The sequence below is a fragment of the Leptonotus elevatus genome, chromosome 5 (genome assembly GCF_054856555.1).
Source record: "Leptonotus elevatus isolate MCC_2025b chromosome 5, RoL_Lele_1.0, whole genome shotgun sequence".
Classification (NCBI taxonomy): domain Eukaryota; kingdom Metazoa; phylum Chordata; class Actinopteri; order Syngnathiformes; family Syngnathidae; genus Leptonotus; species Leptonotus elevatus.
Genome location: NC_141243.1, coordinates 24,111,583 through 24,129,461, shown reverse-complemented (window position 1 = coordinate 24,129,461; position 17,879 = coordinate 24,111,583). Strand labels below are relative to the sequence as shown.

General features: G+C 38.5%; 1 protein-coding gene across 3 annotated transcripts; it reads left to right on the top strand.

Moving 5' to 3' along the window:
* The first annotated feature begins 5,501 nt into the window (after positions 1–5,501).
* lhx2b (LIM homeobox 2b) lies at positions 5,502–16,600 on the top strand. Of its 3 annotated transcripts, XM_086076871.1 has the most exons (6): positions 5,502–6,104; positions 6,410–6,572; positions 7,515–7,717; positions 8,167–8,537; positions 11,148–11,353; positions 15,890–16,600. In XM_086076871.1, the coding sequence occupies exons 2-6, from the start codon at positions 6,453–6,455 to the stop codon at positions 16,178–16,180; spliced, it is 1,191 nt and encodes a 396-aa protein (XP_085932997.1). In that variant the 5' UTR covers positions 5,502–6,104; positions 6,410–6,452; the 3' UTR covers positions 16,181–16,600. The 3 variants fall into 3 exon arrangements, with proteins under 3 accessions (XP_085932997.1, XP_085932996.1, XP_085932995.1); XM_086076870.1 differs by having other exon boundaries at positions 5,502–6,572; positions 8,170–8,537; XM_086076869.1 differs by having other exon boundaries at positions 5,502–6,572.
* The last annotated feature ends 1,279 nt before the right edge of the window (positions 16,601–17,879 follow it).

Sequence of the window (17,879 nt, the reverse complement as noted above, 5' to 3'; positions counted from 1 at the left end):
CTGTGGGTACAGATTGCTAAACTGTGGAAACAGATTAGTAAACTGTGGGAACCGATTACTAAACTATGAGTACAGTTTAGTAAACTGTGGGTACAGATTACTAAACTGTAGGAACAGATTAGTAAACTGTGGGTACAGATTAGGAGAAACAAAACAAAAAAATCATACCCTGGCACCAGAGGGGCGCCGTACAAAACAACAATTAATATCAGTTTTTTTTTTCTTCATTTCATAAATAATTTGCAGGTAAGTCTGCAACCATGAGACTACGAACCAACATTCCTAGGTACCTTGCAATGTGTATCCCTAATGATGGTTATTTATCTTTTTAAAAGGATCTTTGTGCAGTTTGTCACTTTTTTACTCGCAACTGCCACCTCTGGCCCAAAGTGTAACCGCAGCATCTGTGTCAGGTTCGTTCATGGTGCGCGTGTGAGTACGTGCACGATCTTAAAGCGACAGCCACAGTTGAAAAACAAAGACATGACTTCAAATGAGGTAAGAAAAACTCCGCCCTTCCCCTCCCCAAAGAAACTGTGGAGTGTGCTGGGTCCGCACACTCTACTATAAAGGGAAGATAACATATGATAGATGCAGTCAGAGTAAAACAGTCAGGGCTCTTCGTACTCTTTGTGGCGCATGCATGATGTAGAAAAAGCTTTAACATTACCGTTCTAAATGGGACAATGCACCTTTAAACAATAATTTGGTTGGATCACAAAATAAAGCAATGCTTGATTTTCATTAGTTAATTGTCAGTATTTATTTGTATTTTTTTTAAATTAGTTTTAAATTATTTTGGTGAAAATTGCTCTTTAGCAAAGGTGTGCCAACACATATACATGTATATATTAGAGCTGTCAAACTAATATTATTATTATTTTAATCAGATTAATCTAATCTTCGAATTTTGATTAATCATGATTAATCACTTAATTAAAAAGGTTTTTTAGCAAATGTTTTGCTCAATAGATTTAAAGAGCACCTGTTATGTGTTAATTGTTTCTACATCTAATGTTATGAGGGTGTCTTCAACATTTTTTGATCCAGTGCACACTCTCATCCTCTATTTTTCTGTTCAGTTAAATACTTGCATGCTTGAAAAAAAAAGACTTACGACAGGAACAAATATTCTGAATGTAAAACGCAAACATTAAAATGTTTTATTTTACTTTGTAGTTATTTTTACTGCTCAAACACAACCTGTGCTACCTTTAACGTCGCCATCCACTGTCAAGATAAAGGATAATCTGTGGTCAAAATTAATGGTGTGATTAAACTGCGTTAATACATGGTTAATGTGATATTTTTTGTGATTAATCAATAAATTAATGATTTAACTTTGACAGCACTATTATATGAAATGATGACTGATCATGCAATTCTGAATGTCTTGTAAACTTAAGAGCACAACTGTATATGAAAGACCAGAAAAGTGATTATATGACAATGATTATGAGAGTTATGCAATGGTACAGCCTCAAAACATTTACTGAGTGCATTGACAAGCAGAGTAGTCCTTAATTGATGATATGGTATTTTGCCCATGTTTTGTTTTTTTTCTGGTTTGAGAAATAACGGTGGACCTTCTGGAGAGGACTAGATACCGAACCAGAAGCCTCAGTGACCTGACAGGTTCAAACCCATAATGTTTTTATCCCTCCCAAAATGAACTTGTCTGCCAGTTATGTTACATCTTGTCTATGCAGTGTCTCTTTAAGAAACAACACTGCTCTTACACTGATGTGGAAAGGGCACAGGTGTGATGTTTGAACTGCTGTGTGCTTATGCTTATGAAAGCTCGCTTATATGCTTGTATTCAAAGTGTATGTGACTGTGTGGATGTTGTACGCACAGTGATTAGGTGATCTGCTTTTTCCCTTTCATGTGTTTTTAGTCTTTTCTGCTTTGTTCCCCTTCTTAATTACAGCGGAGCTCTCCTCAGAGAGTGGGTAACCTTCTCCCCCACTTCCACAACAGCATCCTATTAAGGCCACACACCCGATAGCTTGCCACCTTTATGTAAAATAGAATTAAAAATGTGGGAGAGATCAAAAAGATGCCAGGAGCCTGACGAGGGTGATGTTTTTCTGAGAGATGCAGATTTGTGCTATTGATGGCTGCCTTGTTTGTAAATCATTATGGGACAAGGAGTAATAAGCTGCATCAGCATTTTTAGTCGTTGACAAGCCCAAACACCACCCCCAACACACACACACACACACACACACACACACGTTTCCTCAAAGTGTTTTAAGATAGATGCTCACGCTGTTAGTTTATTAGTTTCACAGTGGTCATTAGGGCTGCTGCTCTCTGGCATGTTGTTTTTAGATTTAGCCAATTAAACAGCTTTACAGCGTACTAAACACATCTCATCTTTTTGAAACTTTTATCAGATCAGATAGCTAACAAAAGAAGGAAGGTGTTTTCTTATTAGAGAACAGTCCATCAACTGAGTCGCCTTAGTTGCTGAAGGGATTTTTTTTTCAACAAACTTTTGCTGTTGAACTGAAAACAGAGATAATAAGTTGACGCCTTGAAGGAAACAACTTCGTGAACCTGATCTCTCTTCCAGTTAATAACACAATGATCGTTCTGATAGGTATCAATGCAAAAGACCCCACCACAGTGTGTTTGTGTGGCCTTTGTGTGTGCGTGCATGCGTGCGGGAAAACACATATTTGTTTGTGTATATTGTGTATATTAAACAACAGCTCAATTTTAATGAAAGCAATATGATTAAAATTATGTTACCATCTATTTTGGAAACAAAATTATATTGGTCAAAAAGAATAAATATTCCAGTCTTTCATCGAGACAAGTGATAAATAACTTTCATACATTCTCAGAATTTCATAGGAAACCTAGCCCTTTATAGGCTACATGTCAAACTATTATTTCCTCCGTCCAGCCGTGTCCGGTTAAAGCCGTCACCTGCCACTGCAGGGGATGCTGGGTCAAGACCATCCCAGGACGCACGGTATAGGCCTATAGCAGCCACCTGCATGGTCCCACATGTGTGCCATTAAGTGCGGAGGTCTAATTTCTACATGACTAAACAATAAATATTATTTATGCATGCATGGAAGAATTAATTAATTAATTTCTTTATTTATTTGTAGAGAAGTGGTGTAAAATCAGTTTCTGACATTTATGTTGACCAAAAATATACATCACACATGCAGATATGAATTCTGTTGACAGTTTATATATTTACACTGTAAAGAATTGACTGTAGGATTTACAGGAAATAACAGGCAAAAAAAGTTGCCAGCTACTTCTTGTAAAATCTCACGACATTACCGTATTTTTTTTTACAAGTATTTACTGTATATAAATGACAGTTACTTACTGTATTTACCGTTTCTTGTATTCTACTTAATTTACAGGAATTTACTGGCAAATTTAAATTCCTGTAAATACATAATGCAGTATGTTGTTGTAAAATCCATCCATCCATATTCTTAACTGCTTATTCATCAAAAGGGTCGCTGGAGCCTATCCCAGCTGGCTTTGGGCAGTAGGCAGGGTACACCCTGATCTAGTTGCCAGCCAATCGCTAGACACACAGAGACAAACAACCATCCATACCTATAGAAACAATTTAGAGTGCTCAATTAACCGGCCATGCATGTCTTTGGAATGTTCGAGAAGACCGAGCACCCGGAGAAAACCCACACAGGCACGGGGAGATCATGCAAATTTCACCTCGAATATTAGCTGTAATTTTGGCTGTTTAACGGAGAAATGCGATGTGAAGACAATGCAGACTGCCCTTGCGCTAAAATATTATTTTTGTCCTTGCGCCGGTGACAATACAGGGTCCGCCATTTGCTTCTTCTCCTATAGAGAGGCCCGCCAAAATCCAACAATCTTTGCAGTATTTACATGTAATCCACAGATATATGTGCCAAAACACAGTTGCTGTAAAATATACAGTATTTTACAGCTAATTATACAGCAAATTACTGTACTTTGTTTTTACCCATAATGCACTCTGTTGTACCCACAATACATTGCTGTATACAGTTACAGACTGTAAAATTAAAAAACAAGAGCATGCTGTAATTTTTTATTGGAGATTTTACAGAAATTTGTTACAGTGTATATGTTATAGGCGACAGTGCCAACTGCCAACTATGTTACAGAGCGTGCGCGCGCGACAAAGAGAGAGAGAGTGAGAGAGAGATTTCACTTTTTAAATGCGGTGCACTAAACTCATGCAGCTCTTCTCGAGCTTGATGCTGTTATTCTGTTGTGTCTTCTATTAAAGAAACACAGACACATATCACAGTTTTAATAAGTGATATCTTTCTTGCCTGTTATAACTGTTATAAAACGTGACCTCCCTTTTATCCTAAACGTAATCCTCGAAAACAAGCAGAACTGATTTACGATACAAACAAACGCCACACATCCTTTAAATCCTCCACGCCAACTTAATATCATATTTCATACACGCCTGCAGACATGCCCTCTCCCGCAATGTTTAATGTATAAAGCCAGTCATATAGTGACTGGAAAATTCAGATGATAAATATGCATGTATTCAATTAGGGGAATTACACCAGGTGCTTTGCATAAGGATTTAGGAGCTTAACATCATATTTGTGCTATAAAACCTCACAATAGCCTAAATGCAAGCTTTTATGTGGAGGGGGTGACAGTAGTTTTTTTTTTTTTTTAAGGCCAGGGAAAGCAAAGGATTTAAAAACACCTGGAAAACTGAATTGTGAACTATAATATTGTTTTAACCGAGAAACGGGGAGCCAAAAATACTGCAGCCTATGTAATAATAATAATAATAATAATAATTGTATGGACGTCAATTATAGGATAAAAGACAAAGCGGTGTTGTGATAACCTGTCATTTTACCCTGGCTCTCCTTGTGAGCACTGACGACCAGGTCCACTCGTCCCCGCCCAATTAAGAGCGGAGAGCTAATTAGAATGAGTGTATCACTTCCTCTCGATGGTGCAGTCCCTGTTGCTAAACCGACTGCTTGCTGTCTGCTCACAAATGACAATTAAATCAAGTCCAGGACGTGAGTGTTTTTTCCCCTTCTTTCGTTGGTTTTGTGAGGGGAAATTTGAAGGGGGAGTCGCGTCTAAATATTGAGACACCGGTAATAGCTCAGTGATTAAGCCACTTTTTTTTTTAATTTTCTTTGTTTGACATAACACTGAAATCGTAATAATAATGACGATGATAACATATAGGCGAATTTCAAATTGGTGCAGGTGTGTTTGATTGTTTTCAATAGAAACCTTAAATAAAACTGTACATTAAAACTATTGTCTATAAAGAAAAGAAAAGGAACGAAGAATTAATGATCCAGTAAGTATTGCTGCCATGGTGAGGTTGCTGGTAGAAACTTCTATCGCAGATGTGCGTCACGAGTCCAAAAGGTCCCAACAGACCAGCTGAGTGCGCACAGCCCAACTCTCTTATTTCTTCGCAGCATTTGAGCTCCAGTTGGCAGTGTGTGTGTGGCAGTCCACGCGTTCTAACCGAGACAAGACAAGGGGCTCCCATGCAACGAGCACTTGGATGACGGCGGCCCAGCCAATGAACTCAGCCAGTGCGTCATGACGCAACTGGGCCTCGTTGATAAGGAGCAGGAGTCCAAAGTGGACGTGAGAAAGAGGCTCGGCGGTTAGGGGAGGGGGGAAGAAACACGTAGAGACACCTCCTCCTCTTCTTGTACGCACATGTTATGCGGCCTCTCTGGCAGGAGACATAACAGCAACGTAAACAGGCAACCGTGAAGGGAGAAAAACACGCTTGTCTCACAGGGGACTCGACAATGCAAATCATTTTTATTTTAAATTCCAATATGTCACCTACATGCTGCTTGACATAACATCATGGACTAACGAAAGGAAGGAAGCGAGGAGGAATCTTCACGCAGACTGTCAGATCATTGGGATTTTTATTTTTATTTTTTTAATTGGGAGATGAGTCTACGCTTGCACAGAGTAATTTTGTATTCTGGAACAAAGAGAAATTTTGAGACAGTCGAAAACTGATGAAATCTCACTCACTGGCATGGTGGAGGAGACATCGGAACCAAGAGCAACGTAGCTAGCCTGACCGTTTGGTACGTTTAATTTATGGCAGAAATTTTAGAAAGATCAGTTGGTCACATAGATAAAAAATATCACAACGGAGAGAAATTGTTTGAGTGCTAATTAATCGTCTTATTTAGAATGAATGCTATCCGGGAAAGAATTTGCATTGGCAGATGATAAGTAGTGAGGAGAACACGTGTCCAATTCCCCCTCATTTTCCCCTGGATTTTCAACTTGTCACGTCAACTAGGAAAAACCTGAGAAAATAAAGGAGAGAACCGCAAGTGGCTTTATTGCGCAGAGTTTTTCTTCTGATGGACATCTTGGCTTTTAGATCCGAAGAGAATAGTTATAATATTCTCCCATCGGCGGCAACGATGCTTTTCCATGGCCTTCCCGGAGGCGACGTCCACAGCGTGGTGGAAGAAATCGACAGGAGAGGAAAGAGCGAGTCAGCGGCCATCAGCTCAGCTATCGACATGGGCGAGTCGGAGACGGTAGGAGCTGTTAAGTTCGTTCTTTTCAATTGTTAGAGCACAGTGTATGGCAGCCCCTGACTGCACGCTCTACAAAAGCACTTTCATCTAGAATAAATAAGGGGAAGGTATAAAAATAAAAATAAATAGTTGATGCTGTAGTGCTTTAGTTCGAGAGCAACAAACTCCCTCCCGGACTTCAACATCGAAAACAATGTGAAAGGCTAATCTAAAATGACTAAATTAATAAATGAATAAATAATAATAATAATAATAATAATAATAATAATAATAGTAATAACTCACATAAATTAAAAGATTAGCCAGTGAACAATACAAATGTATAATAATAATAATAATAATAATAATAACTGAATAGTAAAGTAATGTGTGAAATGCTACATGTGTAGATTTCCGAACGAGATAATTCAAGCCCAAAATTGAAACAAAAAATATATATATTTGTGTGCGTGCAATTTTTCTAAGAGGTAAAATACATAGCTAACTTTACGTGTACATTAACTTTTCTTTCAGAATAGCCATAACAATTTCATAAAACGACTAAATGTAAAATTATCAACGTTAAATTGAATTGCATCCAATTTCCAAATGATATAGAAAAGTGAGCTAGTGTATTGTTTGTTTGATGACAGTAATAATAATAATAATAATAATAATAATAATAATGACAGCAGTAAATATTGACTGCAGTTATGAAATATGATTAATGTATTTAAATTGATTCACGGCATGTTTATTATCGTCTGACTTTTTTATGACATTGAAATGCTGAATGATTACCGTTTTAAAACCAACATGTATTATTTTTTTAATCTATTCACAATAGTGCAAATTGAACATCGAACGAGATTCCATGTAGTTGTCCTGCAGGTCCGTTTTTAAGGAGAGCACTCGGCCTCTCTGACGTGCTGTGTCCTGGTGTGTGTCCCACGCTGACTGCAGGCCATGCCGTGCCTGACAACCGAGCGCGTGGCCCTGTGCGCAGGCTGCGGAAGGAAGATCGCAGACCGCTACTACCTGCTGGCTGTGGACAAGCAGTGGCACATGCGCTGCCTCAAGTGCTGCGAATGCAAACTCAACCTGGAGTCGGAGCTTACCTGCTTCAGCAAAGACGGCAGCATCTACTGCAAGGAGGACTATTACAGGTAGGAGGGCCCTGCGGCCATGCACTCTGCACCCACAAGACTCCACATGCAGTTTATCTTGACTGAAAGGCGGCATGAAATAAAACCGCTATTTGAACGATTCATTTTAAATGCACAGCATCTGCTTAAGCAACATTTTGGCCTCTGTTATATATTCATTCATGTGTGTATATGGTCTATAGTCTAAAATACAATATAGAAAAAAAAATACAGAAGTGAAAGTGAAACTCACAAAGAAAGAAAGAAAGAAAGAAAGAAATAAATATCTACCCGAATATTTTCTTATTGTTTTCAAACCCAAACAATTGTTTTTGTCTCAATCTGCAAATTTCTACCGTGTTAAAGACAAGAAAAAAAGCGCAAAACTTTTGAGTGTTGGGTGACCAGTGGGCCTCTGAGCATGCACGGGTGCATGTCCAGCCGCTGATTGGGTTCTGTGTTGCCCGCAGAAGATTTTCAGTACAGAGATGCGCTCGGTGCCATCTCGGCATCTCTGCCTCAGAGATGGTGATGCGGGCCCGGGACCTGGTCTACCACCTCAACTGCTTCACCTGCACTACCTGCAGCAAAATGCTGACCACCGGGGACCACTTTGGCATGAAGGACAATCTGGTGTACTGTCGGCTGCACTTTGAGACTCTCATCCAAGGGGACTATCAGACACATTTTAATCACGCGGACGTGGTTCCACACAAGGGCCTGGGCCCGGCCAACACGCTCGGACTAGCCTACTTCAACGGCGTGGGGACAGTGCAGAAAGGCCGGCCCAGGAAGAGGAAGAGTCCTGGGCCCGGAGCAGAGCTGGCAGCGTATAACGCAGGTAAGCACATGCATGGTCTGCTTTGGTGGGAAGAAGGGGGGGTTATTAGGGGGGAGCAACGTGATTTAATTTTGTATAGTATATCACTCTAAAAATGTATTGGTTAAAAAAAAAAAAAAAACTAAACTCATATTGGCTTGATTAACCAATAGATTGGTCGGACATTGACCATTCCGGGTGCAGGTTACGGGCATACCAATTGTATTGGTTAGCCAAACAGACACTGAAATTGGTCACAATAGAAAGTAAACCGAGATAGATCATATGGAAATATATTTACTGTATCTATTTATTGTATTCTAAATATATTTATTAATTATTATAGGTGATTACAATATAGTGTTTAAAAACGGGAATGTGTGTCTATAGGTCATTTGGCATAACCAGCTCATTAGCCTATAGTGGTAGAGTGTCTACCCTGAGACTAGGTTGTGGGTTCGATCCCTGGCTAGAGTCATACCAAAGACTATAAAAATGGGGTCCATTTGCCTCCTTGCTTGACACTCAGCATTACAGGGTAGAATTGAGGGGTTAGATCACTAAACGATTCCCCAGCGTGGCCCCTGCTGCTGCTCACCGCTCCCTGAGGGGATGGGTCAAATGCAGAGAACGAATTTCGCCCCACTTAGATGGGTGTGACAATTAGTGGTACTTTTTTTCGGGAATCCCGCGGGTTACAGGAAAAAATATCAGCCTGACCCAATTTGTATCGGTTGGCCCAATCACCTACCATTCTAGATTGGTCGTTTTAACCAAAGGATCTGTGGGACACATAACTAACTACCAGCTAGATTGGTCAAATTTAACTTAAAAAAAAAAATTGTCAATTTGTTCAATCTGTTTTTAGGGTGTTGTCGAAATAAAATCTGACAACTCAACAAAATATATACAGTTTTGTTTATTTATCTCTTTAATTACAATTATATTTGTGCAATATAATCACAGTTTTAATGTTTGTCAAATAACGGTGCTACACGTCCTATATTAGGGGGCGTGTTTCCGATATTGTGTGGAGCCCATGTTTCCATAAAGTCACTTTCAGTCAATTTCCGAGCTCAAACAGGCATCTTCTGCCTTTTAAATTGCAACAGCCTATGTTGAAGTCACGTTATGGACGAACTGTCTAAACGGTCTACGGAGGAAGGAAGTTATAGATGATATGCACCATCAAGAGAACCAGATTACAGTTTAAATTACAACATAGCTATACGTAAAATTAATATGAAACACATTTTAGAAAACACATTTTCACACTGATTTGATATATTTTTATGACATAAGCAACTTCAAAAGAACAGTTCATGCTACCTTAATATGAAATGAAATCCTTTAAAGTTAGCATTTACTTTTAGTGTGCATCTTCGAGTAACTTGTTCTCCTTGGGATTAAAAAGGGAACTTTTTTCATGTTCCGCCAGCATTCACCCTTTCCACTTGTCTGGTTCCACCCCCAACCCCCCCCCCCCCCCCCCCCCCCCCACACACAAACTGGGACAGGACAAAATTTGTTACCAAAAAGATGTGCTTGTGGAGTTCTTCACTGGAGGAGACGCCAGGCTCATGCAGCACGATTTGCTTTTGAGGTTCCAAGTTATTGCCTTTTTTTCCCCATGTGCAGTAGCTATGCAACGCAACATAACATAACATAACACTACAGTCATAGACTATCCTTATTAACAAAGCTTAAAAAAAATGCTATAAACAAAAGAAACTATGGCAGATCAGAACCTTCGATTTGATTACAGATGCAGCGCGCCCTCTTGTGTTGTCAATCAGAAACTACATCCAAATTCACCTGTACAGGAGAGCACGTACGTGGGCACGCGTGGCGCGTGTGAATTCAATTTTGAACACACTCGCAGTAGAAGGAATTTAGAGGGACAACCAGAACACATTCACAGATTGCTTCCTGATTAAGCAAAAATACTGCAGCATATGCTTTTTCTAGAAGGCAACATTTGTTCTGCGTGGTGTGTATGCACTAATTAAGAGAAGTGTTATTCTGATGCTTTTCACTTGATATTCATCTTGCAGCGTTATGATATTGAACGCGAACTGTTATGCACGCAGCAACACTTCGGCCATTGCCAAGAAATTTGCAGACTGGGACAAATAAGCCGAGTGTGTACTCAAGCATGCATGGCTAGCACCTCATCCTGGTAAAGACAGACCAAAAGATGCCATCTAACAAGGTTCCGAAATGAGGATGTGAAGCTGCAAGCAACCTCAATGCCACTGTGTCAAGTTGGAGCTGCTTGATTTTGAAAATAAAAAATACTGTAATTCGAATTATAAAAACAATTGCATGTCGCCCCCACCCTCTCATTTACATAAAGACGAAAATAATAGAATGTACATACAGTATTTTTTTTTTATAATACTGTATATTCTAGTCTTTTGTTACTTCACTGATGTGCCAATCTTAAGGGGATGTCAATGAATAAACACCCATTGTTGAGAGAAGTGCTGCCACAGTCACAGTAAAAACTAAAAGATTGCAGTTAGACACTGGAAAGGAATAAAAAAAAAATCCAAATGGCGATGATTAATGATCAGATCAGTGTTCCCGCTGCGTAATAATCTATTCCTCTTGTTCCCTGCTGGCCTGCAGCTTTGAGCTGCAATGAGAATGACAGCGAGTCCATGGACCGCGACTCCCAGTATAGCTCCAGTCAGAAGACAAAGCGCATGAGGACGTCCTTCAAGCACCACCAGTTGAGAACCATGAAGTCCTACTTTGCCATCAACCATAACCCGGACGCCAAGGACCTCAAGCAGCTTGCACAGAAGACAGGCCTCACCAAGCGAGTCTTACAGGTGAAGACACTCTCATTCATGCACATTGTTAGGTCCAGAAGATAAAAAAATATATATATTTAAAATGTCACCTTCATACAATGCCACATATTCAGATGCCTGCAAGCATGCTTTTCACTTACTGAAGCCAAAAAGTGAATGCAGCAAAAGACAAGCAGAAAGAAGGTCTCGGCAGTTAAAGCTGTCCAAGGTGAAACTCATGAAACTCACAAGTTGCCCATGTCCATGCATGACTTCCAGTCTTTGTGTTTGTAGTTAAAGCTGCCAATAATTTCCATTCAAGTATTACAGATAGTCTTAAAATTATCTTAAAAGTCCCCAAAAAGGTACTATAATCTGCATACATTGCTTTCATTTATAAATGGTAAAAAAAATTAAAAAAAAGTGAAACTTCTTAAATTAAAACCATGTCTTCACTCCCATTATGTCTCGATTTTCCTATTTATTTCAAATCCATTTTGTTGGTATATAAAAGCAAAATTATACAAATCGATTATTTAACAAATTACTAATACTTCGGGACCTAATTGTTTATCAACTGGGAAAGAGAATCTAATGAATGCCCTTAATGTTTTGCCCCCCCCGCCCCCAAAAAAAGCAAAACCATCTGAACTCTTTAGCATTGTATTTACTCATCATTTGGGGAAAACTGCACTCTGAGCATTTGATGCGACATCCATAAAAAAACAAACAAAAAAACAAATCATGTTTGTTATATTTAGATTGAAGTATCATTTTGTAGCATAAAACAATATTCTGTAAGGGGAAGCATGAAATATGTCAAGGGAATAAGTGATGTGATGAGAATTGAGGGATGAAAAACAAGAAGTGTTTAATACAACAAGAGCGAGAGATTACAACCAAATTCCACAGACAAGTAAAGTAAAATCATCACGGGGACGAGACAATTTGACAATTCATCCTACTGTTTTAATTAACGCTTGCAGAAGACAAAGCAGTCGTTTTGCTTTGATGCTTTCAAGTTTTCACGCCAGCTGATGTGCTGCTCCCCCTGCTTGTTTCCCACGGCTGCAAGCAGGATTCCATCACTTGCACTCAGCGGCGCACAGGCTGATGCCTAGGAGAAATGATGAGGAAAAATAAAGAAGGGAAGATAATTTTAATTTCATTGGAAAGATTGACATCATTTACTTTCAAAAAACAGTTTTTATTAGCTAGTGTATGCATAAATAAATATGTGTGAATTTTGAGAATCACCCTTTCCGCGTATGCAACTGCATGCGTCTTTGATGTGACTTTACACTTCGCAACATCTCAGTGTTCACATGCAATTTCTGAAGGGAGTTCTTACACGTTTTGTTGGTGAACCCTGCCTTTTGTCCCAAAATAATTTAGATTCCACCTTACATGTGTAGTTAAACTGTGTAAAGTATCCAGTCTGTGGCTCCATGACGAGGAAATGTACTCCCTTTCACCAGTCATAATTTCTGAGTCTTTAATCTAGTGGTCAGCAAACATTTTCAAGTTGCTAGCTATTTCTTGGGTACTGATTATTGTGAAGGTCTACCATTTTTACACATACTTTTGACAAAACTAATCTGCTTGATTTACCTTTAATAATGGCATTATTAGGGCCTGATCGATTTAATCAGCTGATATTAGCTATTGTAAAAATAGTCAAAAGTCTGAAAAAAAATTCTACCCTTTTTTAATATATATTTTTAAACACATGAAACAACATAATGATGTTCAAACATCCCCCAGACAAAAGAAAAAAATGGCCAATTGTTGCCATTTTTCCTCTCTGTGATAATGTTAAAAAAATAAAGGGCAAAGTATTGTAAAGCAGTCAAACATTCTGCCTGTAATTTATATCTTTATTGTTCTAAGTGTCGAGGGAGAAAAAAACAAGTATTTTTAATTAATTATATATTGTTTTAAATGAATTGTCCGATTAATCTGTTATCGGAATTTTATTCTGCCAATTATTCGAAACGTCACAGGCAGGCAAAAAAAAAATCATACTGGTTGGGCCCTAGTTATGATTATATGTTATTATTAGCAATTAATGATATTAATGTTTGTGACGAGAGTGACCATATAATAATTATCAATAGACAACATTTTATTTCTATATATATCTTCCACTGTTCACATTTTAAAATGATCATTACTACAACATTCCTGGGAAATCACAATTGTCCGATCTGGAGAGCTCTTTTTAGAAAAGTCTCATGTGGTCCTTGGGGGTTACCTTGTGCCCACAGACACTACGATGGTAACCCCAGCTTTAATCAGTTCAGCATCTTTCACTTTAAACAAGTGTTTTTGATTTAGTATATTAAAACTGGCTGTCAAAGTCATGTTGGAATTTCAAAGGACTGCACAACAGAGCAATACTACAAGTCTCAAAACGGCTTTTTCCCCCTTTTCATGTTTACCTGAGTTAGAACAGAACATTAAATAAAAAAAATCCATTCAAAATGTCGAATATAGGAATTTAGGATGTAGGAACACAACATTAAGTGCAATATGAGAAACATTCTTATTTTTACATAGTTCATGTGTAAAATAACAAGGTATTAATGGCTTAAAGTTGTGTTCCTATAATCTAAACAGCTAAGTTTGACATTTTGAGTTAAATGTTTTTCTTTTTTAATGGGCTAAAATGTTTTATGAAATAAATGAAGACAAAGTTCTATTCATCTTTTTTTTTTAAATAATGAAAATACCTCAACGTGCAATTTAAGGCACATTCCCTTCATTTAAACATGGAGAGTGAATTACAAAGTAGCCTTGGTCCAGAATATTGAAAAAAAGAAGTAAACCAGGTACCAGCTGTCAAACTTACTTACCACCCGGCAGCCAGACACTCGTTGGTCATGCTAACAGCTAGTCGCTAGCCACTTACGTCGGAGACCTCTGCCGTATCATACAATGACGGTGTAATTAATTAGCGGTTTCTTGGCGTCCTTAATTAGCGATTGAACATGAGTTCGGGATAGCGTTGTGTTGATGTTGGTCGCAGCTACAATGTCAATCAACTACGATACAGAAACGTAAAAAAAGAAGGGAAGTCAAGCTAGCCATCACGTCATGACGTGGGCCAACTTAAGTAAAAGTGTACTAAGGATATTTGTATTGCCGTCAGTGTATTACTGTATTTGGCAAACGTTATTTTGAAGTTAGGCTTAACGTGTTTTGAGTATGTTTCAGCTTCCTTGACATGTCAGAATGCTATCGACTGTGAATGCGCACTTTCCCTCCTCCACCAACCAATCCGCGGATCGAACGTGATCCGAACCGTGCGGCCTGATCCGAACCGAACACGGATCAATGATGATCCATTGCACCACTAGTAACGACAAATCATGGTTCACCTATTTTCTGAATTTGGCCATGTGACATTCACAAGCTGAGCCTTGATTGGTCATTGCCTGATCCCTGAGCAACTGCAATGTAATTTTCAGTCGACAGCAAGTGTCAAAATGGCCGCTCCCTGAGATGGATTTTGCATCTTAATTCATATTCCACAAACACAATATTAATAAGAATACTGTGCTTAAACTAGTGGAGCTGCATAGAACACATTATTTTAAATACCATTTTTTAAATTGACTTAAATTGGCAGCACTCCCATTTAAGGACTAAGTTTGTACGACTTTCAGTTTTCAAAGAGTTTTCTGCCTGCAGTCAGATGGCCTGGAACAACGATATTGTCAAGTGTGCAATAACATGTCATTGGTCCAATATTAGCCAACTGTATGCATGCATTTGATTATGTTTGTGTTTGACGAGTAGTCATATAGATGAGGCTTACCGTATATTGAAAGCAAAGCTGGTATGGAAGACTTGAACAATGTTGAGATGCTGAAAAGCTTCATAATTAGTTGCTAATTGTCTGTGGTTTTTTTGCCATGAAAATGTTTCTATTATTTGAAGATACATTTACATGACTATACTGCTGTTTATGGATGTTTTATGCATTGAGTGGTTGAATGGGTTCGTGTGTTGAAAATGAAGACACTTTCACACTTGAATAAACAGTCTGCCATTTTACATTACAGCCCTTGCTGTAAAGGATTTTCATTCATCTGGCTCGCATAGTAACACACTGAGCAACACATTAATTTCTTTGAACAATTGGTTTTCATTTTTGTACTTTTGTAAGTGAAAATCAAACCGTTTTTTAAGGTGATTATTTGTTTGAAAGAAAAGCACACATGGTTAAAAATCGAATTAAGTATTTTCATTTGCTAGTTACAGCTATCAAGGTTATCAGCTTTCATATCCACGACTGGTCAAATGTGATTTTATTTGCTGCAAAATGTACACATGCATGTTTTATTTAAATTGAAAACTGGTTTAATATTTTTCACTTTTCAGTTGTAGGCTATCAATTGTGATTATATATGGTCATTAAAAATAATTGTAGTTGCAGTCAGACACAATTTATGATCCCCTTCATGTGTATGTTTGCACGTTGTAATATTGTGAACCAGTGTGAATGTGATGATCAAAAACACTAGACTGCCCTCCAAATGATTTTATGTAACAATGTCCTCATCTTCGCAGGTCTGGTTCCAGAACGCTCGTGCCAAATTCCGGAGGAATCTTCTGCGACAAGAAAGCACCGGTGCAGACAAGACCTCCGACGGCTCCACACTGCAGGGTGGCACGCCGTCAGGACCGGCCTCTGAAATCTCAAATGCTTCCATGAGCCCCTCCAGCACCCCCACCACCCTGACAGACTTGACCAACCCCACCATGCCCACAGTAACCTCTGTGCTCACCTCAGTGGCAGGCGGCATGGATGTCCACGAGTGTAGGAGCCCGACACAGACCACACTGACTAGCCTTTTCTGATGGACCCAGCCTGACCACAATCACCCCTTCCTCGGTTACACCCTGCTGAATCAAAAGCAAAGTTGACTCCTTTGAACATTAACATTAGAAAAGTGAACGTAACAGAAAAAAAAAGAAAAGGTTCAACATTTTCTCTGAGCCCATTGGAGACTTTGCAGAGTGTGGCAGCCAAGCCTCACAGATGGAACTGTTGTTGTTATTTAGATGTTGTCTTGTTGAGAAATGAGAAGACTTGATTTGCATTTTTCAATGTTTACAGAAAGTGACTAAGGGGAGAAAAAAAACGGCCTAATTTTTGGAATGAATTTTTCCAACAGTATTTATGTTATTGTACAAGAGTCATGCTTAGATGGATTGTAATTTTTTTTCTTTGGGAAAATCTGAGATTAAACACAGGTTACAATACCCTCTCACTGCAAAGTGCCTATAGTCTATTTTTCTAAGTGATGTACAATATCAGGTGTGAATTGGTTATGTGCGGGTGTGTGGGTCTTGTTAGTGATGACTTGTGTTTGTGTTCCACTAGAACTGGTTTACAGTAATATACATCCTGCAATGCTTTAATTTAAATTGTTTATGCTTGAGTAGCGCTGTGAAAAACTAATGAACGAATAGTTGTTCCTACCCTGTGGACATATAGAGTTTTTTTTTTTAAATCAAATCCTAAAGTTGCACTCACATTAGGACATTTGCAGCTAAACCAGTTTTCAACTAAATGGTGGCACTGACTCCCTGATGTGATTTCACTTTCAAAAATACAGTGCTTTTGATGTGAATGCAAACTTTATCCAAATACTCATTTGAGGTGAATATCACCAATGCACGACAAAACAAATTCATAAAAAGCAGAAGTTGTGGGAATTATTTAAACTGCTCCATATGATTAGTTCCTTAAATGAAAATGATGAGTATAAATAACTGAGGGAGAAACGAGAGCTCTTAACTTGCCTGAAGTATTTTTCATCCATATTGGGGCATGGGGTCGGGGATTTTGTTAGTTATTTACTGAGCTCAGTATCATCCCATAAATCAGAAGTCTTGAAAAAACAATTATCCAAACTGACCCACCTCTTTGATAATCTGTCACGAAATTACTTTTCTGGATCAACGGTATATATCTACACACAAACAATTTGGTAGGCAAAACCTGTGTCTTAATATAATAATAAAACACATGATAAGAATGAACACCATTCCAAAAATATAAAGCACAAGTAAACTTACTGACCAAAATAGTGCCTTGAGTTTCCAGTAAACTACATCTGAGAAATTTACAATAAACTGCAACTTGCCATCAAAAGCACACATTTTCTCCTTCTTTTCTGAACTGATTCCAAGTACCTCCCGGAGACTCGTGCCAGAGTGAATCATAGTAAAAAATATTTGCGAGCATAAAAAGCTTTGGGAAATCACATTAATGCAAAAATATCTCATTCATGAATCACACATCAGATATAAATGATCTTGTAGTCTAATCTTCAGGCAGAACAGTAAGCTACTCGTGCTTTTGTTTCACAGATGATTCCTTCTAAAAATAAAAATAATAAAAATCTGTGTTCATTGGGGCATTTGTGCCAAAGCAGAGTCGCTAAAATAGCTGACAGCCCACCTGAAAGGGAAATCATTAAACAAGAAGAAGGAGAGAGGAGGAAAAACACTTACGTCCAGCATTTCAGTCTGCTAATGAAAAATGTGTCTC